We start from the raw sequence: 26442 nt of genomic DNA, 5'->3' as shown, positions 1-26442 counted from the left end.
TGTGGAATAGCCTCCCAGCAGAGGTGATAGAGGTTAAGAGACTAGAGCAATTGAAACATGCATAGGATAGACATACGGATATCCTTATGAAGAAATAAGGGTCAAATAGGATTTGAGGTAATATGGTTAAAAAGGGCAGACTAGATAGGCCAAGTGGTACTTATTTGCCGTCAAATTCTGTGTTTTAAAAGAATTCTCCATATTGGTTTTCTCTCACTCTTGTTGTGTAACCAAATTTAAAATGTATTTTGAGAGTGTGACTGCATGTGCCCTCACTGCCCGTGCCAAGCGATCACAGATTGATGAGTTAGTCACTGTAGACATGTCAGCACAGGCAGATGCTGGAAGCCATGACTGTCCTTCACCATTTCTCTGCACTGGACATCCTTCTTCTTTTTGTTCTGGAACAGACTTCTGTGCTGCATGGGCTGTCCTGCAGACACAGCTGGGAGTAGGTGTGTGTAGCTATGAATTTTAGATCTTGTTTATTTTTATGGCATTCTGCTTGATGCTGGACACAGACCCAGCACGCTTGTTCACCATGGGGGTCATTCAGACTTGATCACTCGCTAACTGTTTTTTGCAGTCCTGCGTTCACAAAGTCGCTGCCCATAGGGGAGTGTATTTTAGCTGTGCAAGTGTGCGATCGCATGTGCAGCCGAGCGGTACAAAAAGATCTTGTGCAGTCTCTGAGTAGCCCAGGACTTAGCTGCTGTGATCACTTCAGCCTGTCCGGGACCGGAATTGACGTCGGACACCTGCCTTGCAAACGCTTGGACACGCCTGCATTTTTCCAACCACTCCCTGAAAACGGACAGTTGCCACCCACAAACGCCTTCTTCCTGTCAATCTCCTTGCGATCGGCTGTGTGAATGGATTCTTCCTAAAACCCATCACACAGCAACGATCCGCTTTGTACCCGTGCGACCTACCTGCACATTGCGGTGCATATGCATCCGCAGTTCTGACCTGATCGCAGCGCTGCAAAAAACGCTAGCGAGCATTCAGGTCTGAATTACCCTCCACGTTCCTTAATAACTGATATAAAACATGGACTCTCTGCCCCACTTCCTTTGAAAAATAAAAACCACAATACTTTGAAATCAAAGTGGCGTAAGGCTGGGTACACACTTGCTAATGCGCATCAGATGTGACATTGTGCAAAATTTTCCTCACCACAATATCATTCATACACACTAAACGATATTGTTTACTAAATCATCAGTGACCGCATCCAGCCACATCCAGAGCATGCAGTCTTGTACAATATTTTTCGATTTCAAGGTAAAAATTAACGGTATTGTACATCGGGAGTGCGCATTGTCAACTTTATAGTGAATACACACTGGACGATGTGAACAATATATTGTCCGATTGGACAATATATTGGGTGCATATAGCCTTAGTCCCTATATGTTAAATAACTTTGAATTCCACTGCCAAAGTGATAGGGAACAATTCCGACAATATCCAATTCTTGATAATACATTGCATATACAAGAACCAAAAGCCATTTCCCTGCACCAGTGCAAAATGGCTACAGTGTGCACCATGGGTAAATACGTACCTACTTATGATTGGCCATCAAACTGAAAGCTGACCGGATGGGAGCTGATTCAGTATCAGTGTACTTTAGACATACTGTAGGTATACTATTCTTCCTGATGCTTATCACAATAGCTAATACTTTAACAAAGGACTTGTATTATACTTTATTGAATTTCTGCTTGTGTAGGGCATTGTTGACTAAACTACATCACCCGGTTTTCTTAAGACTCCACACTAATAGGCCCTACACACTGGGCGATAATCCTCAAAGATATGAATGAGATACTGTTCATATCTTTGAGTGTGGAGGCACCAGCGATGAACGAAACTTCACTGCCCCCGCCGCCGTGTCGCCCGTCGCCCGTATCCGCCGTCGGACAGCTCGGCGGCGGATCGCTCAATGTGTAGGGCCCTTTAGACGCAACATGAGTATGCCTTCTATAGGTCTTGTAGATATAGATCTTTTCTAGCTAGTTCTGTGCATTTTCCTATTCCTGGCTGATAAATCAGTACCCGATTTCCCCACTTTTATTTGCATATTTTCATTGAAAATTCTTTCCATCACAAACACTGTTATTATTTACACTGTACAGGTTTACTGGTGGTGACAGCCTTAGTAGAAGGTATACACTTTACCTCCTGGGCTCTCTATCAGAAATTTGAGTCACTAATTGCTTACTAAAACTTCTGAAGTGTACTTCTGTGGGGTTTGTTCCCTTAAGACCCCTTTCAGGTTATTCAACTACACGTAGTCCCCACACTAATGATCAGTGAGGACTGTCCTCTGGAGAGCTACTGTAATTATTTATGACGCAGGAGGGGAGGATATTATCCAATGCAGTGGATGAAATGACAGCTTACAGCTAGGGATGAAAGCTGCTTTTTAATAATGTTAAGGACAATACCTTAAATGGTGCATGTGGGCTAACGAATGGACTTAATGTGTTTTTGTATTTGAGAAATCAATAGTAAAGCGGCTGCATTTTACATAAATCCAGAAACATTCATTTTAAAACAGACTATGGCAAAAACATAGAAAAGTGCTTCATGTCTTCCGGTGGGTGCATTGCATCTGCCGCTGAGCCTTTAACACAGAGTGCTTCTGTTTGATGGCTAGTATTTTATTAGACATAATTACGTCACTAGTACTTGCATATATTTCTGTACCTCGCCTCCACCTGATACATCTCCTACTACTCATCCCACCTACCCCTCTCAGCAGTATGCAGTTAACATACCGCCCGTCGGGATCCCGGTTGTCGCAATACAGACGAGGTAGGGTGATTCCCCCTCTATAGGTGTCCACTACACACATTGAGGAAGAATAGAACGTGTGGCGAGCGAAGCTTACCACGGAGCCCGCAGCATGGCTAGTGCAGCAATCCTGCAAGGGGCTTCGTTGCGCACGCCTCCCTGCCGGCCTCCTGCCGCACGGGATGCTGATGTCGGTATCCTGACATTCAGCATTCCGAGTGGCGGAATCGCATACCGATCCCGTCTCGGCAACTCCTCCTGTCTCATTCTGCCCCATCCCTCTAGCCTGTGTAAGGTATCACGAGCTAGGCCCCCTTAACGTCATGTCTCACGTCCCATACCCATTTGCACACTGTATATCCGTTGTATATCTTTCTGCCGGTACTTGTTACATGATTTGTATATTTGCGCATACTCTGAACTGCATGATTACACCTGCTCTGAGAATTCATGCAGTCTTCACGCACAATGGGGGTAATTCCAAGTTGATCGCAGCAGGATTTTTGATAGCAATTGGGCAAAACCATGTGCACTGCAGGGGGGGCAGATATAACATGTGCAGAGAGAGTTAGATTTGGGTGGGTTATTTTGTTTCTGTGCAGGGTAAATACTGGCTGCTTTATTTTTACACTGCAAATTAGATTGCAGACTGAACACACCCCACCCAAATCTAACGCTCTCTGCACATGTTATATCTGCCTCCCCTGCAGTGCACATGGTTTTGCCCAATTGCTAACAAAAATCCTGCTGCGATCAACTTGGAATTACCCCCCCATGTTCTCACATGAATGGTACCTTCATGTCTCTTGTTTGCTTTCACATGAACTTTGACCTAATCGCACCATATTCCCTACTGTACATCTGAACAGGTAATGAAGGGTTATCACTTATGACACCCAACTGTTCTGCACCCAGGTCATTAGCATGTTTTGCAGGATAAAAATGTTTTTTTTCTCATCTATTCCATAATACATATATTGTTGTTATTTTTTTATTATTATTATCATTATTATTTATTATTATTATTATTATTATTATTCCTTTAGTTTTTTCTTTGAAATCTGAGCTGCAAGTATTACTTAAAGTAAAAGCATACAATCTGTACAGGTTATCACTATATGCCCTTTTCAGTGAGATACAGTTCCCGTAGGGAAAAAGCACATAAGATAAGTGAATACATTAGCCAGGCAATTGATTGTAGGGGATGGCCCAACTCCAGAATGCCATGTGACATGGGGACTCTTCTGTTGCTGCTTTCCGAAATTCCCTGTGGTGGTTGTATCACATGTGCATCCTTAAATTATGAGAAGTGATTAGCATTTTACAAGGGGGGCTCTAGAGGGAAAAGGAGTGGTTGAGTACGATGGGGGGGAGTGGCAGCAGTTTTTTTTCACACTGGATTTAGCTCTCGGCAAGTCTGGGTACAATCAAGCACAGAATGGCCATTTTCTAGAGAGGGATTCTGCATGACGTATGACTGTTTTCTGGCAGAAATCTTGGAGGACCAGTGTAGGCAGAGCGGAATTGAAGCTGACAAGTCTGCGTCTTGGAAAGGGCTGTGATCTAGTGTAGTACAGAACAGAAGCACTCAATCACTGCAGCTGTAAATAGGAGGCAGGAAAACAAATCCACAGCAAGAAAGACAGAGAAAAGTGTTTGTTTGGAAGGAGAATTAAAAAGCATTTTTGGTGCATGGGATGAAACCAGCCATGGAAACTGCAGCAGAGGAAACAACAGAACAAAGCCAGGAGAGAAAAGGTACCCATAGAGTTCTTGTATTAGGCTTTCATTGGCAGGCTGATCTCATTCCGTGTGTCTGTTCATTTCATCTATTTTATCTATTTATTTTAAGCATAAGATTTCAGCAAATAATGTGGATTGTTTGATTGCAGATAGTCTGAAACATTTGTTGCATTTGGCTTTAGAGGACGCATTGCTAAGTTCCTTTGGCTAGTAAACAAGGTAGTGACCTAGAACATCAGTTTGCATCATCAAAATGGGAATGTTTACACTATATGCAAATTATGTTAATGAAAAGATTTATTCCCTGATACAGTGCTATAGCATCAGGCTGACCATTTTTTTGCTTTTTTTTTTTTGTGAGGGTGTACTTTCAGGCTGACTGTTACTCCACATCCATGTATTTTAGGAAAAACTATTGCAGAAATGGGTGCTGATGCCAATTCGTGTTTGATTTTCTCTATTTGAAAATCAATCGAATAGTCTGTTGCGCTGGTCCTGGGCTCTGAGAAATAATGGTGACGACACTTACAAAAGCAGTCTTTTTGAAGCATAATCACAAGTAGTAACCCTTTTCAACAGAGATTTGGTTTCTTAGCAACTAAGGGGCCATATTGCCTTTCTGATTCGTATTAAAATAAATTACGCCATCTCGTCAATTTTGTATTTTGAGTGTTAGGTTCCATAAGAATGATCAAAAAATATGTATTGCTTGTCATTCTGGATAAAACCTTTGCAAGATTAAAAATTGATTTTATAAATTGATCTACCACATTGTAAATATATACAGTATTCCATATTTATCCTAATTTATTAATCATAGAGAGTTATACTATATCCTGTGTTGTGAATAAACAACATATTAATTATTAAATTTAATAAAGTCTGCTGGGGGATAAAGCTTGGTCACTCGGAGCACAATGAGGATACAGATGAAGTTACTGAAATGTAAAATATAGTAACCAGTCATTTGAATTATGTAACAAGAACCTATGGATGTAGGCAGAGGAAGTAAGTGAGATACTGTATATTAAAGGAGTAATTAATCCTAATAGTGCTACATTTCTATAAAGTATTTCATGCAAAAGGGAAAGAAAACAACAAACCTTTCTGTTCTAATTCTATTTGAAGTATATTTCTTCTGCCACAGCTCAGTGTTAGTTATTTTACATAATTGATTAATATTGAGACAGAACACTGAAGTAAAGTGTTGCATTAGCTATTACATCTGTATGGTTGGCTGTTATAGGCTGCTTCGGTATATAAACATTTTTTGTTTTTATTTTATTTTTTTACTTTATTGCCATTTTTTTTCTGCCTATCCAATTATACCCTGTGAAAATGTTTCTATTTGGCAAAAAACACACAGGTTCTGGGATAGGTTCCCAGACCTATGCGTTTTCACAAAAAATGGGACTGTAATGGTTGGTTATCGGATTATATTTCACTTGCCTCAGGTACGCAAAACAAAAATCACGATTTCTGACGCCATCGAGGACAATTGAATATCCCTGGGGGGTGGGGGGTGTCATTTAGCCACAGTAAACTACCGTGGCTAATTGGATAATCTTAAAAATGTGTCTTAAGATTGTAATGCATTACATTGTAATATTTGATCGATAGACTCTGGAATAGGTCAGAAATTGGTGTAAAGGTTTAGGCACACTGAAACCTGGCATTTGGTGGAGTGGCAGTGTATTGGGTTTCATGTACCATAAAATCTCTGATAAGTGTATAAAGAGCTATTAGATCCCAATAAATATAACAAAACAATTAACTAAAGCCCAGTACCCACGGGCCGATATAGGAGAGATGTGTGCTGACCGAACTGCTCAGCACACATCTCTCCTGCCGCTCAGCACAGCGCGATCTGTGCTGAGCGTGCGGGGGGAGACGGGGGGCCGCTCATTTCACCCAGCGGGTGAAGTGAGCGACCCGCTAGATTGGCCTGCATGCAGGCCAATCTAGCAGCAGCAGCGATAGCGATATGCGGGGCCGCGCATCGCTATCGCCGAGGGGGCTACACACGGAGCGATCATGCTGATATTCTAAGCAATCTAGTCAGATTGCTTAGAATATCGCTCCGTGAGTACCCCCCTTAACCAACCAACCAACCAACCAACAGAAGATTGGACTGAGAAGAGAAAGCCTGTTTGTTACAGATTGCCATCAGCAAAACATTTCTTTCTTCAAGGATGTATGGCAGTCATGGGTTTTGGTCATAAATGAGTCCTCTTGTTCGAATGTGACATATTATCTGTATCTAACCCTGTTTGATGTTCTGAAACCAGATTTGTCTTGCTCCCCCACCCACCCCCCTTTGGGATTAAACAGTTATGTTCATCTGATTTAAAATGCAGCAGATGCTACAGTGTGTTGTGTTTTTTCTGTTTTTGGAATAGTAATGTATAAATAAACTGGATGTTAGACCAATACTTTGCAAGACTCCATCTTCTGAAGTCTTAAAATTATAAAAGAAAAACATCCATGCCTGTTAGGCTAGGCCCTAATGACCACCCTTGCCTCATTCTGAATGTTAAAAAAGGAACCATGAATGCAGTAAAACTGTTATCACTACACATGGTTAATTGATGTTATTAACCAACTAACCAACCAACCAACCATTGTCTCATATTTGATCATATCTGATAAATTTTGTATTTGTTCTGTTATGGTAGAACAGTCAACTGATGACCTCTGTGCACTGTACTGTATGGGTATATTCATTTTAGAAATGCAGGTGGGTTTGCTTTACATATGGTGTGTGATTGTTCAGTAGGACAAGATGAAATTGATCATTAAGGGGGTTTGACGCAGTTGTGCCATTTGGAAAATCACTGTTTGTACAGCTTAAGCAGCGCTATGAGTGTGCCTTCAGAAAAGATTAAATATGTTGCCAAAAGTATTTTGGAACCTGCACATCACACCCATATGTGCTTGCTAGATATCTCATTCCAAAGCCCTAGTCATTAATATGGCCTTTCACTAGATTTTGAAACATTGTTGCAGGGATTTGGATCCGTTCTGCCACTAGAGCATTAGGGAGGTCAAGCACTAATGTTGGGTAATAAGGTCTAGCTCACAGTTTGCGATTCCAGTTCATGCCAAAGGGGTTCCATAACATTGAGTACATATTCACAAGTTCATCTTCACAAAGTAGGCATACCATTTTTTGATGGTCCTTGCTTTGTGCACAGGTCATTATCTTGCTGAAGCAGGAAAGGGCGTTCCCCAAACTGTTGCCATAAAGTTGGAAGCACACAATTATTTAGAGCAGACATGTCTTTTGCGGGCCAAGTTTAATTTTTTTTAAAACAATGGAATGTGGCCCGCCACTGCTGAATGAGTCTCTGTTGACCTGTCTGCTGTGATCGAGCAACATTTACCTTTCTGCACATGCGCAAGAAGATATTGATAAAGATGAAGAAATGTCCATGGGTTGAGCTGCTGCTCATGCCCAGTTGCCTTTGCAAAGCTCTGCCCCCCCCCCCCCCCCCCCCCCCTGCTGCATCACCGAAGCCATCATGCCCTACTTGCAGGATTCTTCTGAAATCTGGTTAGAAAAATGTTTCACAACGAAGAAGATAAGTTGTATTGCACTGGCTTGGGGGTGGGAGGTTAAAAAGACATAGATGGCACAGAGGGCTTGTGGCTGGAAGGGACACAAGGAGCGAGAGTGGATACCAATGGGCATGTGGCTGGACTGGAGGGTTAGATTGGAGCTGGACATGACACATTTTACTAGCTCACACTGATATGTAATTTTTCAATTGGTAGAATAACTTTCAGGAAGATAGCATTGTCATGTGTACAGTATCTGCCTGGTCCGTAGATTGTCAGACTGCCAGTGGTGAAGTATTATAGAACTACATGTGACAGGGCATGCTGGGATGTACAGTTCCACAGCAGCTAAAGGGCTGCAGGTTGAAGACCCATGCTCTAGATAATGCATTTCCACCTCTCCATAATCCAATGCTTTGCTTTGCACCTCTCCAGTTGCTATTTTTCCTTACAAACTTCTTCTGCAGAACTTGCATTCAGAAGCAGTCTAACACTTATTAGGGGGTGTTGCAGCCAAGCTCTTCAGCACTTGGCAGTCCCGTTATGTTGGACATTGCTTTGCGGCTGAACTACTGTTACTCCTTGACATTTCCATCTCACAGTAGCTGCACTTACAGTTGACTGGGGCAGCTCTAGCTGGGTAGACATTTGAAGAACATCTGTTGTTTTAAATATGGCTGAATGTTTGATTTTCTAATCCTACTAGTTACCAGCCCATTAAAATTACAGAATAGACCAGTAATGTCATCGCCTATGTGCGGCCGAGTGGAGCAACACTTGAATTGCTCCGTTGGGCACCATCTAATGGCCACCTGCATGCAAAACACTTGAATTTCCCCCACAAAGGGGAGGAGCAGCATTACACTTTTATTATACAGGTTTAGCAATGGGTGTGGCTAAAATGGCCAAATACACTAATTTGAAGGGAAGTACACATACTTCTGCCCATATAATGTAATTAGTAATGGTTTAATTATTTCTGTGGCAATCTTGAAAATGCTAGGACATTTAAAATAATGAAAGGGCAATTCTCCGTGATGCACAGGACAGCTACACAAATTCAAATAACATACTTCTCCAAAATACCAAGATTTTAGTGGGTCTTAAGCTATAGGGTAAGGCATTGCTACTAATACCCCTTTCACATCGCAAACCCGGCTCTGATCAGGGATTTAGACATGGCTCCAACCCGGCTCCGACCCACATCGCAATACTGACCTGGTTTCTTCCCGGGTTATTGCAGTGTTGGTGCCTTTTTGCTCAACCCGGGTCACCCATGTTAAAACCAGTGTGATGTCATTTTTAAAGGACTTGATTGGTTCCCAGTTTTTGCCCATTCAACTTTATTGTGTGTTTTACACTTTGTTTTGGTTAAAAAATGACATTTCAGGAGAGTTTTCAAAACAGGTGTGACACCTTTTTACGTTATCCAAAACAAGAACTGTACAAACTGTACACACAAAATAAGCTCTCTGACTTCATCACCCCAGTTTGTCATGGTTAATGAGCTCCAAAGAAGTGCTGAACTGGTCCAAATTAAGCTGAACTGGTCCTAATGAGCGCAGAGCTGTGCAGACACGTGTGCTCGCAGTGCAGTACTGTAAACAAACCTCAGCTGACTACAAACAGCCAATCAGCGCTTAGAGCCTGGTCGAATATCCTGGGACTGTACCTTTTAAGAGCAAAATAACCCGAGTCCGACACGTGTACATCCCTTCATTTAACCCGGGAACAAATACCGGGTTGGACGACCCGGGATATTCAACCTGGCACATTCACACAGCACCTCTACCCGGCTCAGCAATTAAGTTTTCATATAACAATTTCTTAACAGACCAAATTAAAAGGGAAACATTTTTTTTAAGCATCTAGAAAATCACCTGAAAGTTTATTTTGTAATACTGTATATGCGATAATAAACTAACTTCTGGAAATTTTAATGTTTATCACAAATCGCGTGAATTTTGTAACCATATTAACATACAAGGTGATCGGCTGCAAGCTTTTATACAGGTCACTGATCTCAATTGGGACTCCTGCAGCTCCCATCTAAAGTGTTGGGCTATATTCAATTGTTTGCGCTGCTGGGCTTGAGTTAGTGGACAGCCATTACTTATCACATATGTCACACCCAAATGCACCTAGGTTAGATGCGTAAAGCAGCTATACTCCTGCAAACTACTGGGCACGCTGGTAGATGTTATAGAAGGATTAATACTTGTAAATTGCATAAAGCAGACTCACATTAGTCGCTGCAAGAAATAGTGGTAATGATTAACTACACAGCAAATTATGCATTTTCTCCTCAGAGATCTGGTAGGCTCATTTAGTGGTGTATTTAGTGCAGATATCATGTAAAAACTATTTGTAGAACTGATTATCAGTTAAGGCTTTGAAAATTAAATGAAACACTGTTGACTGGCCTTGAGCACTTTTTAAGACAAAGTGGGCTAATTGCATCAGGTTGGGGGCTACTTAATTTTTAGTAAATAGCTGAATGCCATATACAAAATATTCCATTAGACTTGATCCACATGCTTCTTTTATGCCATTAGACTGTTCTGCATGCCTCTTGTTTTATGTTATTACACCCTTCCCCTCAATATATAGTCCACCCCCCACCACCATTAAGCACTTGCTTGCTTTGTTACAAGTGCCCATGCAGATAGATGGAACTGTGGGAGAGCACACTTTCTTCCTCTGGCCCTCACTAGAACACTCCCTGCTGGCTTTCACTGTGACTTGCCTGTATTGTGTAGGGGAGGTGGTCACATGATGCATCCACCACACAGGTCCTCCCACAGCTGGCAATGCACTATCCTGCTTATTCAGCTCTCATCTCCCTGCCGATGGGTGTTACCGACCTGTCCAATACCCTGACATCTGTGCTGCACAGTGCAGTGCAGCTGGTAGTGAGCCACTTACATTTATATCCAGTGTGTCATTGTATTGCTAATATTAAGAGAGAAAATGCATAACATTCATGATCAAATGATTTATTGCAATACAAACCAGCCGTGGTTGTACAAAAAAACTACAATGGGACATTACCAAATTATTATGGGGTTTAATGGTAATTTGGAAATTCCCATGGTACTTTTTTTTGTATGGGAGTGGTTACAAAGTTATCTATTGCCTTTGTTTTTGGTTCATTTCCCCCTTACACCCTCCGACTGCTGTAATTTCATTTTAATTTAGTCAAACTCAATCACATATCTAGGGAACATGGCCTATGGGCTAACCTTGTGCTGACTGGTATTGGGAATGTCTGCCAAAATTTAAAAAAGATGCAGCCTCTTATGGTACAATATGGTATTAGTTCAGACTCTCAGCAGAGATCCTGGGAGATGATGTTCCCTCTGACCCCATGTTTCGGCTTTTTCATCTGCCCAATACCCATCTTACATTATAAGAAGACCCATCTAAAGCACCTAAAAGATGCTGTCTAGTTGCTTTGTATTGGTACGCTCCTCTCCTCCAACGGTATTGGATTGGTTTCCCAAAATTGCTTATAAGCCCATAGGTTGCACTTAACACAGATTTCTGTGACACCCTTTTATAACGCTGTAAATGAAGAAGTCTAACTGAATATGGCCCAAAGGGTAATCTTGTGTTCCCATCATAAATTATATTATGGTTAATATAACGAACACTTATTGACCCATTTTTATGTAACATTCAAAAACTGTAACCACTGACTTTTCTATACAAATGCTGTGATTATTCTTGTTGGTGTTATGTACTATGTAATCTAGTATATTTACCAACCGTTTTAATGCCGTTATTGTAGAATGTACTGTAAATTTAGCAGGTTCTTTTGCCACATTGACTGTTATTTACTATCATTCTCTGGCTAAAGATGAATCATTAAAAATGTGTACATAAATAAAAGGTGTCCTTTATAAAATGTATAGTTATTGTGTCAAATGCAATACAAGACCATGAGGGTAATATAATTACAGGTTGAGTATCCCATATCCAAATATTCCGAAATACGGAATATTCCAAAATACGGACTTTTTTGAGTGAGAGTGAGATAGTGAAACCTTTGTTTTCTGATGGCTCAATGTACACAAATTTTGTTTAATGCACAAAGTTATTAAAAATATTGTATTAAATGACCTTCAGGCTGTGTGTATAAGGTGTATATGAAACATAAATGAATTGTGTGAATGTAAACACACTTTGTTTAATGCACAAAGTTATAAAAAATATTGGCTAAAATTGGCTAAAATGACCTGCAGGCTGTGTGTATAAGGTGTATATGTAACATAAATACATTCTGTGCTTAGACTTAGGTCCCATCGCCATGATATCTCATTATGGTATGCAATTATTCCAAAATACGGAAAAATCCCATATCCAAAATACCTCTGGTCCCAAGCATTTTGGATAAGGGATACTCAACCTGTAATTGCGTGAAAAAAAATGGGCTTTACCACAATGTTTTTATCGGGCAATTCAAATAATGCCCCTTTTTTGTGCTAAAATGTACCCTCTATCTTACGAAAAACACGTGTTTTCGCAGTGCCAGCCTAAAAAAAAAAATATCCCTTATCGTGGATTTTGTTTCTCCTGTCTCTGGGGTTCCATTAGCTATGGTACTTTATCATGGCTAATTGAATCCCTACCCCCATATTTGCCCGGGTAAGTGACAAATATCTTTCCAATTCGTTTGAGCACCCCGTAATTTAACAGAAGCTTTTTTTTGTTTTTTTTACTTTTGTTAATTGATTGTAAAAAAATAAAAATAAAATAAAAAAAATCTTCCCTTCAGTTTTACCACAAAAACTAACCTTATTTTGAAACTGGATTTTTTTTGCTGCTGTAAGTTACTGCTTTTACAAGACATTGATATCAGCAGTTTTGACCCCAAAATTAAAATGACAATAATAGCAAATGCTAAATCATGCCTAGTTTGCAGCTAAATATTGATATTTTCAATTTTTGGGATTAAAACTGCAGAGAATTGTTTTTTTACAAAAATTGCTGCTTATTAAATGTAGCCCAAGGTTCGAAAAGATAGATTTTTGATTCACTTTAAAATGTAGCCACGATTTCCTCCATTAGATCAGACCTTTCAGACTGAAATAAACTTTCCATATCTTGGTTTGGCCGTATGGCTGCAGTTAAAATGAATGTCCTACGCCGATTACTCTATCCTTGGCAGACACTTCCTCTTCATATCCCTATCAAACCGTTAAAACATATCCATAGAGAATTGTCTGATTTTCATCTGGGTGGGTAAGAAATAAGGGTTAAGATGCGCCTACTCCAGAAGCATCATTCTTCCGTCAGTTGCCAAACCTTGTTAAATATTATAGTTTAGTGCATCTTGCTCTGTGTGTGCTATGGCATGCCTCTCTGGATAACAGAGTATGGACAACTATAGAAACTAGTGTTTAATGAGTTTATTCACCATCTAGTCTCGTCTGGTGCCCGCCCTACACTCCCACATTCTCCGTTTCACTGATACTGACTTTGTTTTACATTAGCTAATTGGGATCTTTGTTCCAGACTCTACCATCTCTGCTTATTTCACCATTACAAGGTTCCTCTGTGGAACCTTTCCCCCAGGTTCTAATCATCGCCTATTTCACTTCTAGACCCGCCACAACATCCTTTCTCTATCGTCCTAAGTGGATGCTGGGGTTCCTGAAAGGACCATGGGGAATAGCGGCTCCGCAGGAGACAGGGCACAAAAGTAAAACTTTTACAGGTCAGGTGGTGTGTACTGGCTCCTCCCCCTATGACCCTCCTCCAGACTCCAGTTAGATTTTTGTGCCCGGCCGAGAAGGGTGCAATTCTAGGTGGCTCTCATAAAGAGCTGCTTAGAGAGTTTAGCTTAGGTTTTTTATTTTACAGTGATTCCTGCTGGCAACAGGATCACTGCAACGAGGGACAGAGGGGAGAAGAAGTGAACTCACCTGCGTGCAGGATGGATTGGCTTCTTGGCTACTGGACATGAAGCTCCAGAGGGACGATCACAGGTACAGCCTGGATGGTCACCGGAGCCACGCCGCCGGCCCCCTCACAGATGCTGAAGCAAGAAGAGGTCCAGAATCGGCGGCTGAAGACTCCTGCAGTCTTCTTAAGGTAGCGCACAGCACTGCAGCTGTGCGCCATTTTCCTCTCAGCACACTTCACACGGCAGTCACTGAGGGTGCAGGGCGCTGGGGGGGGGCGCCCTGGGAGGCAAATGAAAACCTTTAAAAAGGCTAAAAATACCTCACATATAGCCCCAGAGGCTATATGGAGATATTTACCCCTGCCTAAAATGTACTAAATAGCGGGAGACGAGCCCGCCGGAAAAGGGGCGGGGCCTATCTCCTCAGCACACGGCGCCATTTTCTGTCACAGCTCCGCTGGTCAGGAAGGCTCCCAGGTCTCTCCCCTGCACTGCACTACAGAAACAGGGTATAACAGAGAGGGGGGGCAAAATAAATGGCAATATATTAATATAAAAGCAGCTATAAGGGAGCACTTAATCATAAGGCTATCCCTGTCATATATAGCGCTTTTTGGTGTGTGCTGGCAGACTCTCCCTCTGTCTCCCCAAAGGGCTAGTGGGTCCTGTCTTCGTATAGAGCATTCCCTGTGTGTCTGCTGTGTGTCGGTACGTGTGTGTCGACATGTATGAGGACGTTATTGGTGTGGAGGCGGAGCAATTGCCAAATATGAGGATGTCACCTTCTAGGGGGTCGACACCAGAATGGATGCCTTTATTTGTGGAATTACGGGATAGCGTCAACTCGCTTAAGCAGTCGTTTGCCGACATGAGGCGGCCGGACACTCAATTAGTGCCTGTCCAGGCGCCTCAAACACCGTCAGGGGCTGTAAAACGCCCCTTGCCTCAGTCGGTCGACACAGACCCAGACACAGGCACTGATTCCGGTGGTGAAGGTGACGAATCAACCGTATTTCCCAGTAGGGCCACACGTTATATGATTTTGGCAATAAAGGAGATGTTACATTTAGCTGATACTACAGGTACCACTAAACAGGGTATTATGTGGGGTGTGAAAAAACTACCAGTAGTTTTTACCGAATCAGAAGAATTAAATGACGTGTGTGATGAAGCGTGGGGTGCCCCGATAAAAAACTGCTAATTTCAAAGAAGTTATTGGCTTTATACCCTTTCCCGCCAGAGGTTAGGGAGCGCTGGGAAACACCTCCTAGGGTGGACAAAGCGCTAACACGCTCATCAAAACAAGTGGCGTTACCCTCTCCTGAGACGGCCGCACTTAAAGATCCATCAGATAGGAGGATGGAAAATATCCAAAAAGGTATATACACACATGCAGGTGTTATACTACGACCAGCTATTGCGACTGCCTGGATGTGCAGTGCTGGGGTAGTTTGGTCAGAGTCCCTGATCGAAAATATTGATACCCTGGACAGGGACAATATTTTACTGTCGTTAGAACAAATAAAGGATGCATTTCTTTATATGCGTGATGCACAGAGAGATATCTGCACACTGGCATCACGGGTAAGTGCTATGTCCATTTCGGCCAGAAGAGCGTTATGGACACGACAGTGGACAGGCGATGCGTAGAGGAGTTATTTGGGGTCGGTCTATCGGATTTGGTGGCCACGGCTACGGCCGGGAAATCCACCTTTCTACCTCAAGTCACTCCCCAACTGAAAAAGGCACCGACCTTTCAACGCAGCCCTTTCGTTCCTTTAAAAATAAGAGAGCAAAGGGCTATTCATATCTGCCACGAGGCAGAGGACGAGGGAAGAGACAGCAACAGGCAGCTCCTTCCCAGGAACAGAAGCCCTCCCCGGCTTCTACAAAAGCCTCAGCATGACGCTGGGGCTTCGCAAGCGGACTCGGGGGCGGTAGGCGGTCGTCTCAAGAATTACAGCGCGCAGTGGGCTCACTCGCAGGTAAATCCCTGGATCCTGCAGATAATATCTCAGGGGTACAGGTTGAAATTAGAGACAGAGCCACCTCGCCGTTTCCTGAAGTCTGCTTTACCAACGTCCCCCTCAGAAAGGGAGACGGTTTTGGAAGCCATTCACAAGCTGTATTCTCAGCAGGTGATAGTCAAGGTACCTCTTCTACAACAAGGGAAGGGGTATTATTCCACTCTTTTTGTGGTACCGAAGCCGGATGGCTCGGTAAGGCCTATTCTAAATCTGAAGTCCGTGAACCTGTACATAAAGAAGTTCAAGTTCAAGATGGAGTCACTCAGAGCAGTGATAGCGAACCTGGAAGAAGGGGACTTTATGGTATCCTTGGACATCAAGGATGCGTATCTCCACGTTCCAATTACCCCTCACACCAGGGGTACCTCAGGTTCGTTGTACAAAACTGTCACTATCAGTTTCAGACGCTGCCGTTTGGTTTGTCCACGGCACCTCGGGTCTTTACAAAGGTAATGGCCGAGATAATATTTCTTCTTCGAAGAAAAGGCGTATTAATTATCCCATACTTGGACGATCTCCTAATAAGGGCAAGGTCCAGAGAACAGCTAGAGATGGGTTTAGCACTATCTCAAGAGGTGCTAAAGCAGCACGGATGGATTCTGAATATTCCAAAATCCCAATTAATGCCGACAACTCGTCTGCTGTTCCTGGGGATGATTCTGGACACAGTTCAGAAAAAGGTTTTTCTTCCCGAAGAAAAAGCCAAGGAGTTATCTGACCTGGTCAGGAACCTCCTAAAACCAGGAAAGGTGTCTGTACATCAATGCACAAGAGTCCTGGGAAAAAATGGTAGCTTCTTACGAAGCAATCCCTTTCGGCAGATTCCATGCAAAGGGATCTGTTGGACAAATGGTCAGGGTCGCATCTTCAGATGCACCTGCGGATAACCCTGTCGCCGAGGACAAGGGTATCCCTTCTGTGGTGGTTGCAGGAGGCTCATCTATTGGAGGGCCGCAGATTCGGCATGCAGGATTGGATCCTGGTGACCACGGAGGCCAGCCTGAGAGGCTGGGGAGCAGTCACACAGGGAAGAAATTTCCAGGGAGTGTGGTCGAGCCTGAAAAAGTCTCTTCACATAAGCATTCTGGAACTAAGAGCAATCTACAATGCTCTAAGCCAGGCGGAACCTCTGCTTCAAGGAAGACCGGTGTTGATCCAGTCGGACAACATCACGGCAGTCGCCCATGTAAACAGACAGGGCGGCACAAGAAGCAGGAGGGCAATGGCAGAAGCTGCCAGGATCCTTCGCTGGGCGGAGAATCACGTGATAGCACTGTCAGCAGTATTCATCCCGGGCGAGGACAACTGGGAAGCAGACTTCCTCAGCAGACGCGACCTTCACCCGGGAGAGTGGGGACTTCATCCAGAAGTTTTCCACTTGCTATTAAACCGTTGGGTAAAACCAATGGTGGACATGATGGCGTCTCGCCTCAACAAAACACTGGACAGGTATTGCGCCAGGTCAAGAGATCCGCAGGCAATAGCTGTGGACGCGCTGGTAACACCTTGGGTGTACCAGTCGGTATATGTGTTTCCTCCTCTGCCTCTCATACCAAAGGTATTGAGGATTATACGGCAAAGAGGAGTAAGACTAGTGGCTCCGGATTGGCCAAGAAGGACTTGGTACCCGGAACTTCCAGAGATGGTCACGGACGATCCGTGGCCTCTACTTCTGAGAAGGGACCTGCTTCAGCAGGGTACTTGTCTTTTTCAAGACTTACCGCGGCTGCGTTTGACGGCATGGCGTTTGAATGCCAGATCCTAAAAGGAAAAGGCATTCCAGAAGAAGTCATTCCTACCTTGATAAAGGCAAGGAAGGAAGTCACCGCGAAGCATTATCGCCGTATTTGGCGAAAATATGTTGCGTGGTGCGAGCAGCGGAGTGCTCCGATGGAGGAATTTCAACTGGGTCGTTTTCCTACATTTCCTGCAATCAGGATTGTCTATGGGTCTCAAATTGGGATCTATTAAGGTTCAAATTTCGGCCCTATCAATATTCTTCCAAAAAGAATTGGCCTCAGTCCCTGAGGTCCAGATTTTTATCAAAGGAGTACTGCATATACAGCCTCCTGTGGTGCCTAAGGTGGCACCGTGGGATCTAAATGTAGTTTTAGATTTCCTCAAATCCAATTGGTTTGAACCACTAAAGAATGTGGATTTGAAATATCTCACATGGAAAGTGACTATGTTACTGGCCCTGGCTTCGGCCGGGAGAGTATCTGAACTGGCGGCTTTGTTTTATAAAAGCCCTTATTTAATTTTCCATTCGACATAGGGCAGAGCTGCGGACGCGTCCGCATTTTCTCCCTAAGGAGGTATCAGCGTTTCACCTGAACCAGCCTATTGTAGTGCCTGCGGCTACAGACGACTTGAAGGACTCCAAGTTGTTGGACGTTGTCAGAGCCTTAAAAATATACATTTAAAGGACGGCTGGAGTCAGAAAATCTGACTCGCTGTTTATACTGTATGCACCCAACAAGTTGGGTGCACCTGCTTCTAAGCAGTCGATTGCTCGTTGGATTTGTAACAAAATTCAACTTGTACATTCTGTGGCAGGCCTGCCACAGCCTAAATCTGTTAAGGCCCATTCCGCAAGGAAGGTGGGCTCATCTTGGGCGGCTGCCCGAGGGGTCTCGGCATTACAACTCTGCCGAGCAGCTACGTGGTCAGGGGAGAACACGTTTGTAAATTTTTACAAATTTGATACCCTGGCAAAGGAGGACCTGGAGTTCTCTCATTCGGTGCTGCAGAGTCATCCGCACTCTCCCGCCCGTTTGGGAGCTTTGGTATAATCCCCATGGTCCTTTCAGGAACCCCAGCATCCACTTAGGACGATAGAGAAAATAAGAATTTACTTACCGATAATTCTATTTCTCGGAGTCCGTAGTGGATGCTGGGCGCCCATCCCAAGTGCGGATTATCTGCAATACTTGTACATAGTTATTGTTAACTAATTCGGGTTATTGTTAGGAAGCCATCTTTCAGAGGCTCCTCTGTTATCATACTGTTAACTGGGTTTAGATCACAAGTTGTACGGTGTGATTGGTGTGGCTGGTATGAGTCTTACCCGGGATTCAAAATCCTCCCTTATTGTGTACGCTCGTCCGGGCACAGTACCTAACTGGAGTCTGGAGGAGGGTCATAGGGGGAGGAGCCAGTACACACCACCTGACCTGTAAAAGTTTTACTTTTGTGCCCTGTCTCCTGCGGAGCCGCTATTCCCCATGGTCCTTTCAGGAACCCCAGCATCCACTACGGACTCCGAGAAATAGAATTATCGGTAAGTAAATTCTTACTTTTCCTTCTGGATATTGCCCCACTTCGCACCTTCCCTGATTTTGCTTGCCTGCAAATCTGCTTCCATTGCCCACATAAAAAATTTTTTTTACCAAGATCTGCAACTTTGCCATTTTTACGGTTCTCTACCTAAAACTCCTACCTCCTCCATTAGCTCCCTCATAATGTTATGTAGACACATAGTCATCAAGGGGTTCATCTCTTCTATACTGTATATCAACTATTGCTCTCTTATAAACAACCTCACAAAGAGACACATGAATTGGCTAGGGAATGAGAAGTGACCAACAAGGAATGGGCTGCAATTAGAATGGGGGTGGCTAAAAACTCAATTTCTGTACATGTCAAAGAGTATTCCAACAAACTCTGTTTCTGTTGGCATGCCTTCACTCAATTTATCCCACTGCTACTGACCTGTGCTGGTACTTATGTTGCTTGTAGGGAGCTATGCAGCACATCTGGTGGGCCTGCCCCTGTGTCCGCAACTACTCGACTGAGGTCCAAAAATGAATCAAATCAGTAACAGAAGTTCAGTTCCCTGCTCTCCCCTGTACTCTTTGGGGGTAATTCTGACCTGATCGCACACAGCAACTTTTTGCTGCCTGTGTGATCAGGTAGACGCCGCCTGTGGAGGAGTGTTTTTTTGCATAGCAAGGCTGCAATCGCTTGTGCAGCCCCGCTATGCAAAAAAAAGTTTTTTGTAGAACTAGACCAGGGTAAGAGTTACCCTGTGCTATCAATCCAGCGTTGCAGGTCCCGGAATTGACGTCAGACATCCGCCCTCCAAACGCCTCGACACGCCTGCGTTTGGATCTCCACGGCCAGAAAACAGTGAGTTGACGCCCGGTTCCGCCTTCCTCCTGTCGATTATCTTGCAGTCACTGCTGCGACCAGTTTCTTTGTTAGCGGCGACGCTGCCCGGCAATGGCCGTCGCTGGGCAACAACGTGCCTTCGCAATGCGGCCGCCGTACATGCGCAGTTCCAACCAGTCGCACGGCTGCGAAGAAGTGCAGCATGCGATCGGGTTGGAATGACCCCCTTTACTCTCTAAACCCATCCCTCACATATCTCGCACAATGCAAAAATTAAACATATTCTGAACTTACAAAATATGGTCTACATACTGCATGGAAAGAATGACATATATCCAACATGATACTCCTGCCCATTTCATAGAAGTTTGGAATCCCTGCACAAACCATTTTGAGGCTGAACCATCCCTGAATACTATCTAGACCCATTCCTCTCTGTTCTTGTTAGGTGGATTTGGGTGATGATCATCCACTGGTTTCCTTCCTTCTTCCTGTCCCCCCCCCACACACACACACACACACACACACACACACACACACCCCTCCCCCCCCCCCCTATGCACTGCATTTGTATACAGTATATAGTTTTGCTATTTACATTGCCAATGGTCTAAATATTTAAACAGTCACTGTTTGAATTATTTTCTTTTATATCTTGTACAGTTTCGGTTGTGTACTTATGTTTAACCTTATTTCTGTTCAATATATTGAGTTCGGCTATCGTTAATTCTAGCTCTTTGTAAAGTCCCCCCTTGTTTCTTCACTGTGTTCACGGTTCTGAAAATAATTTATTAAATAGATTTTTAGCCATGGGTAGGTCAAATCTGCTGATTTAGATCACCATCGTAATGTGTTTTGAAACCTTTTGGCGCATTTTATGTGACAATAAGCAATATCTTGCTCCGATAAATTGCAATAAATAATCTCCCATTCCCTAGTCTAGGGACTAAACTGCTAAATGCAGACCTTCCATATTCTAATATAGTTATAAGTGGTGTTTCCTGAGGACCAGTGAGCATCAAAGGTAATTGCCAAAAATAGCAAGAATCTCTCTTTATATTCCAATATTCCAGCATGATCGTTTGATCTGCTTCAACTTTCGTCTGGCTTTACCATCCAAAGAAGCATCAAAGCTTTTATTATGTCCAGGCCTTTATTAGGGCATTGGTAAAAGGGGTGCTTTTTCTCATGGAGTGGTTTCCATGAATGATATCTGTGTGTAAGACTGTGCGGGGCTTATTTCTTTGATGCACTACTGACCGTACAAAACTTTCAATAAAATGCTTCAGTCCAACCCTTCAAAAGAGATCCTTACACTGCCCATGTGTTAGATGTCTTTGGTAAAGTCATTTTAATTTGCCTTTATAGAATTAATATTCTATAACCAAGTAAATAAGAATTTCTCTATCGTCCTAGTGGATGCTGGGGTTCCTGAAAGGACCATGGGGAAAAGCGGCTCCGCAGGAGACAGGGCACAAAAAGTAAAGCTTTTCCAGATCAGGTGGTGTGCACTGGCTCCTCCCCCCATGACCCTCCTCCAGACTCCAGTTAGATTTTTGTGCCCGGCCGAGAAGGGTGCAATCTAGGTGGCTCTCCTAAAGAGCTGCTTAGAGAAAGTTTAGCTTAGGTTTTTTATTTTACAGTGAGTCCTGCTGGCAACAGGATCACTGCAACGAGGGACTGAGGGGAGAAGAAGTGAACTCACCTGCGTGCAGGATGGATTGGCTTCTTGGCTACTGGACATTAGCTCCAGAGGGACGATCACAGGTACAGCCTGGATGGTCACCGGAGCCGCGCCGCCGGCCCCCTTGCAGATGCTGAAGTTAGAAGAGGTCCAGAATCGGCGGCTGAAGACTCTGACAGTCTTCTAAAGGTAGCGCACAGCACTGCAGCTGTGCGCCATTTTCCTCTCAGCACACTTCACACGCTGTCACTGAGGGTGCAGGGCGCTGGGGGGGGGCGCCCTGGGAGGCAAATGTAAACCTATATACTGGCTAAAAATACCTCACATATAGCCCCCAGAGGCTATATGGAGATATTTAACCCCTGCCAAACTTCACTAAAGAGCGGGAGACGAGCCCGCCGTAAAAGGGGCGGGGCCTATCTCCTCAGCACACAGCGCCATTTTTTCTCTCACAGAAAGGCTGGAGAGAAGGCTCCCAGACTCTCCCCTGCACTGCACTACAGAAACAGGGTTTAAACAGAGAGGGGGGGCACAAATTGGCGATATAAATATATATATAAAGATGCTATTAGGGAGAAACACTTATATAAGGTTGTCCCTATGTAATTATAGCGTTTTTTGGTGTGTGCTGGCAAACTCTCCCTCTGTCTCTCCAAAGGGCTAGTGGGGTCCTGTCCTCTGTCAGAGCATTCCAGGTGTGTGTGCTGTGTGTCGGTACGTGTGTGTCGACATGTATGAGGACGATGCTGGAGGAGGCGGAGAAATTGCCTGTAATGGTGATGTCACTCTCTAGGGAGTCGACACCGGAATGGATGGCTTATTTAGAGAATTACGTGAGAATGTCAACACGCTGCAAGGTCGGTTGACGACATGAGACGACCGACAAACAATTAGTAACGGTCCAGGCGTCTCAGAAACACCGTCAGGGTTTTTTTATAAAAAACGCCCATTTACCTCAGTCGGTCGACACAGACACAGACACGGACACTGAATCCAGTGTCGACGGTGAATAAACAAACGTATTCCTCATTAGGGCCACACGTTAAGGGCAATGAAGGAGCTGTTACATATTTCTGATACTACAAGTACCACAGAAAAGGGTATTATGTGGAAGTGAAAAAACTACCTGTAGTTTTTCCTGAATCAGATAAAATAAAATGAAGTGTGTGATGATGCGTGGGTTTACCCCGATAGCAAATATTGGCGTTATACCTTTTCCCGCCAGAAGTTAGGGCGCGTTGGGAAGCACCCATTAGGGTGGATAAGGCGCTCACACACTTATCAAGTGGCGTTACCGTCTCCAAATACGGCCGCCCTCAAGGAGCCAGCTGATAGGCAGCTGGAAAAATATCCTAAAAAGTATATACACACAGACGGTGGTTATACTGCGACCAGCGATCGCCATCAGCCTGGAGATGCAGTGCTGGGTTGGCTTGGTCGAATTCCCTGACTAAAAATATTTTATTGATATAGAGCATTTAATAGGATGCATTCTATATATATGTATGCGAGATGCACAGAGGGATATTTGCACTCTGGCATCAAGATAAGTGCGTTGTCCATATCTCCCAGAAGATGTCATGGACACGACAGTGGTCAGGTGATACAGATCCCATACGGCACATGGAAGTATTGCCGTATAAAGGGAAGGAGTTATTTGGGGTCGGTCCGTCGGACCTGGGGGCCACGGCCACAGCTGGGAAATCCAACCTTTTTACCCCAAGTTACATCTCAGCAGAAAAAGACACTGTCTTTTCAGCCTCAATCCTTCCGTTCCCATGTGGGCAAGCGGGCAAAAGGCCAGTCATATCTGCCCAGACATAGAGGAAAGGGAAGTAGACTGCAGCAGGCAGCCCCTTCCCAGGAAAAGAAGCCCTCCACCAGTGGGGGGGTAGTCTCAAGAGTCTCAGCGCGCAGTGGGATCACTCGCAAGTTGACCCCTAGATCATACAAGTATTATCCCAGGGGTACAGATTGGAGAGTCGAGACATTTTTTCCTCGCAGGTTCCTGAAGCCTGCTTTACCAACGGCTCCCTCCGACAAGGAGGCAGTATTGGGAAAAAATTCACAAGCTGTATTTCCAGCAGGTGATAATCAAAGTACCCCTCCTACAACAAGGAAAAGGGTATTAGTCCTCCACACTATATTGTGGTACTGAAGCCAGACGGCTTGGTGAGACATAGTCTAAATCTGAAATCTTTGAACACTTACATAAAAAGGTTCAAATCAAGATGGAGTCACTCAGAGCAGTGATAGAGAACCGGAAAAAAGGGGACTATATGGTGTCCCTGGACATCAAGGATTACCTCCATGTCCAAATTTGCCCTTCTCAACAAGGGTACCTCTGGTTCGTGATACAGAACTGTCAATATCAGTTTCAGACGCTGCCGTTGAATTATCCACGGCACCCCGGGCCTTTACCAAGGTAATGGCCGAAAAGATGATTCTTAAAAGAAGAAAGGCATCTAAATTATCCCTTACTTGGACGATATCCTGAAAGGGACAAGTTTCCAGAGAACAGTTGGAGGTCGGAAAAGAACTATCTAAAGTAGTTCTACGACAGCACGAGTGGATTCTAAATATTCCAAAAATCGCAGCTGTTTTCCGATGATACGTCTGCTGTTCCTAGGAATGATTCTGGGCATAGTCCAGAAAGAGGTATTTCTCCTGGAGGGGAAAGCCAGGGAGTTATCCGACCTAGTCAGAAACCTCCTAAATCCAGGCCAAGTATCAGTGCATCAATGCACAGGAGTCCTGGGAAAAATGGTGGCTTCTTACGAAGCGATTCCATTCGGCAGATCTCACGCAAAAACTTTTCAGGGGGATTTGCTGGACGAATGGTCCGGATCACATCTTCAGATGCATCAGCGGATAACCCTGTCTCCAAGGACAAGGGTGTCTCTTCTGTGGGGGCTGCAGAGTGCTCATCTTCTAGAGGGCAGCACATTCAGCATTCAGGACTGTGTTCTGGTGCCCACGGATGCCAGCCTGAGAGGCTGGGGAACAGTCACACAAGGAAGAAATTTCCAAGGAAGTGTGGTCAAGTCTGGAGATTTCTCTCCACATGAATATACTGGAGCTAAGGGCAATTTACGATGCTCTGAGCCTAGGAAGACCTCTGCTTCAAAGTCAACCGGTGCTGATCCAGTAGGACATCATCATGGCAGTCGCCCACGTAAACAGACGGGGCGGCACAAGAAGCAGGAGGGCAATGACAGCAAGGATTCTTCGCTGGGCGAAAGATCATGTGATAACACTGTCAGCAGTGTTCATTCCGGGAGTGGACAACTAGGAAGATTTCCTCAGCATAAATGAATTCCACCCGGAAAAGTGGGAACTTCATCTGGAAGTTTCCACATGTTTGTAAACCGTTGGGAAAGACCAAAGGTGGTTATGATGGCGTCCCACATGAAGCGCCAGGTCTAGAGACCCTCAGGCAATAGCTGGGACGCTCTGGTAACACCGTGGGTGTACCAGTCGGTGTATGTGTTCCCTCCTCTGCCTTTCATACCCAGTGTATGGAGAATGATAGGAAGGAGAGGAGTAAGAACTATACTCGGGGTTCCGGTTTGGGCCAAGAAGAACTTGGTACCCGGATCTTCAAGAGATACTAGAAAGGATCTTGATTCAGCAAGAATCATGTCTGTTCCATGACTTACCGCAGCTGCGTTGACGCCAGGGCGGGTGAACGCCGGATCCTAAAGGAAAAAGGCATTCCGGAAGAGGTCATCCCTACCCTGGTCAGAGCCAGGAAGGAGGTGACCGCACAACATTATCACCGCTTAGGTGAAAATATGTTCCATGGTGTGAGGCCAGGAAGGCTCCACGGAAGAATTTCAACTAGGTTAATTCCTACATTTCCTGCAAGCAGGAGTGTATATGGGTCTCAAATTGGGGTCCATTAAGGTTCAAATTTCGACCGGTCGATTTTCTTCCAGAAAGAAATTGGCTTCAGTTCCTGAAGTCCAGAAGTTGTTAAGGGAGTACTGCATATACAACCCCTTTTTGATGTCTCCAGTGGCACTGGGCGATCTCAACGTAGTTTGAGATTCCTAAAATCACATTGTTTTAAACAACTCAAATCTGTGGATTTGATATATCTCACATGGAAAGTGACCATGCTGTTGGTCCTGGCCTCGGCCAGGCGAGTGTCAGAATTGGCGGCTTTATCTCACAAAGCCATATCTGATTGTCCATTCGGACAGAGCAAAGCTGTGGACTCGTCCCCAGTTTCTCCCTAAGGTGGTGTCAGCGTTTCACCTGAACCAGCTTATTGTGGTGCCTGCGGCTACTAGGGACTTGGAGGACTCCAAGTTGCTGGATGTTGTCAGGACCCTGAAAATATAGTTTCCAGGTCGGCTGGAGTCAGGAAATCTGACTTGCTGTTTATCCTGTATGCACCCAACAAGCTGGGTGCTCCTGCTTCTAAGCAGACTATTGCTCGTTGGATTTGTAGTACAATTCAGCTTGCACATTCGGTGGCAGGCTTGCCACAGCAAAAAATATGTAAATGCCCATTCCACAAGGAAGGTGGGCTCATCTTGGGCGGCTGCCCGAGGGGTCTCGGCATTACAACTCTGCCGAGCAGCTACGTGGTCGGGGGAGAACAC

At 44.3% G+C, this 26442-nt stretch overlaps 1 protein-coding gene across 6 annotated transcripts in view; it reads left to right on the top strand.

Moving 5' to 3' along the window:
* The window catches only part of GPM6B (glycoprotein M6B), a 236112-nt gene that overhangs the window by 159894 nt on the left and 49776 nt on the right, over nucleotides 1-26442 (top strand). For 2 of the 6 annotated variants that reach the window (XM_063953531.1, XM_063953530.1), the window contains exon 1: nucleotides 4185-4560. The exons of 2 other annotated variants lie outside the window; for them this stretch is intronic. In XM_063953531.1, coding sequence (XP_063809601.1) covers nucleotides 4500-4560 — 61 coding nt within the window. In that variant the 5' untranslated portion in view covers nucleotides 4185-4499. Of the gene's footprint in view, nucleotides 1-4182; nucleotides 4561-26442 lie in introns of those variants that run through there. 2 more of the 6 variants (XM_063953528.1, XM_063953533.1) reach the window with 2 other exon arrangements.

This window comes from Pseudophryne corroboree, chromosome 2 (genome assembly GCF_028390025.1).
Source record: "Pseudophryne corroboree isolate aPseCor3 chromosome 2, aPseCor3.hap2, whole genome shotgun sequence".
NCBI classification, from domain to species: Eukaryota; Metazoa; Chordata; class Amphibia; order Anura; family Myobatrachidae; genus Pseudophryne; species Pseudophryne corroboree.
The sequence above is the reverse complement of the archived record's forward strand: the minus strand, read 5'-3'. Positions and strand labels throughout refer to the sequence as shown.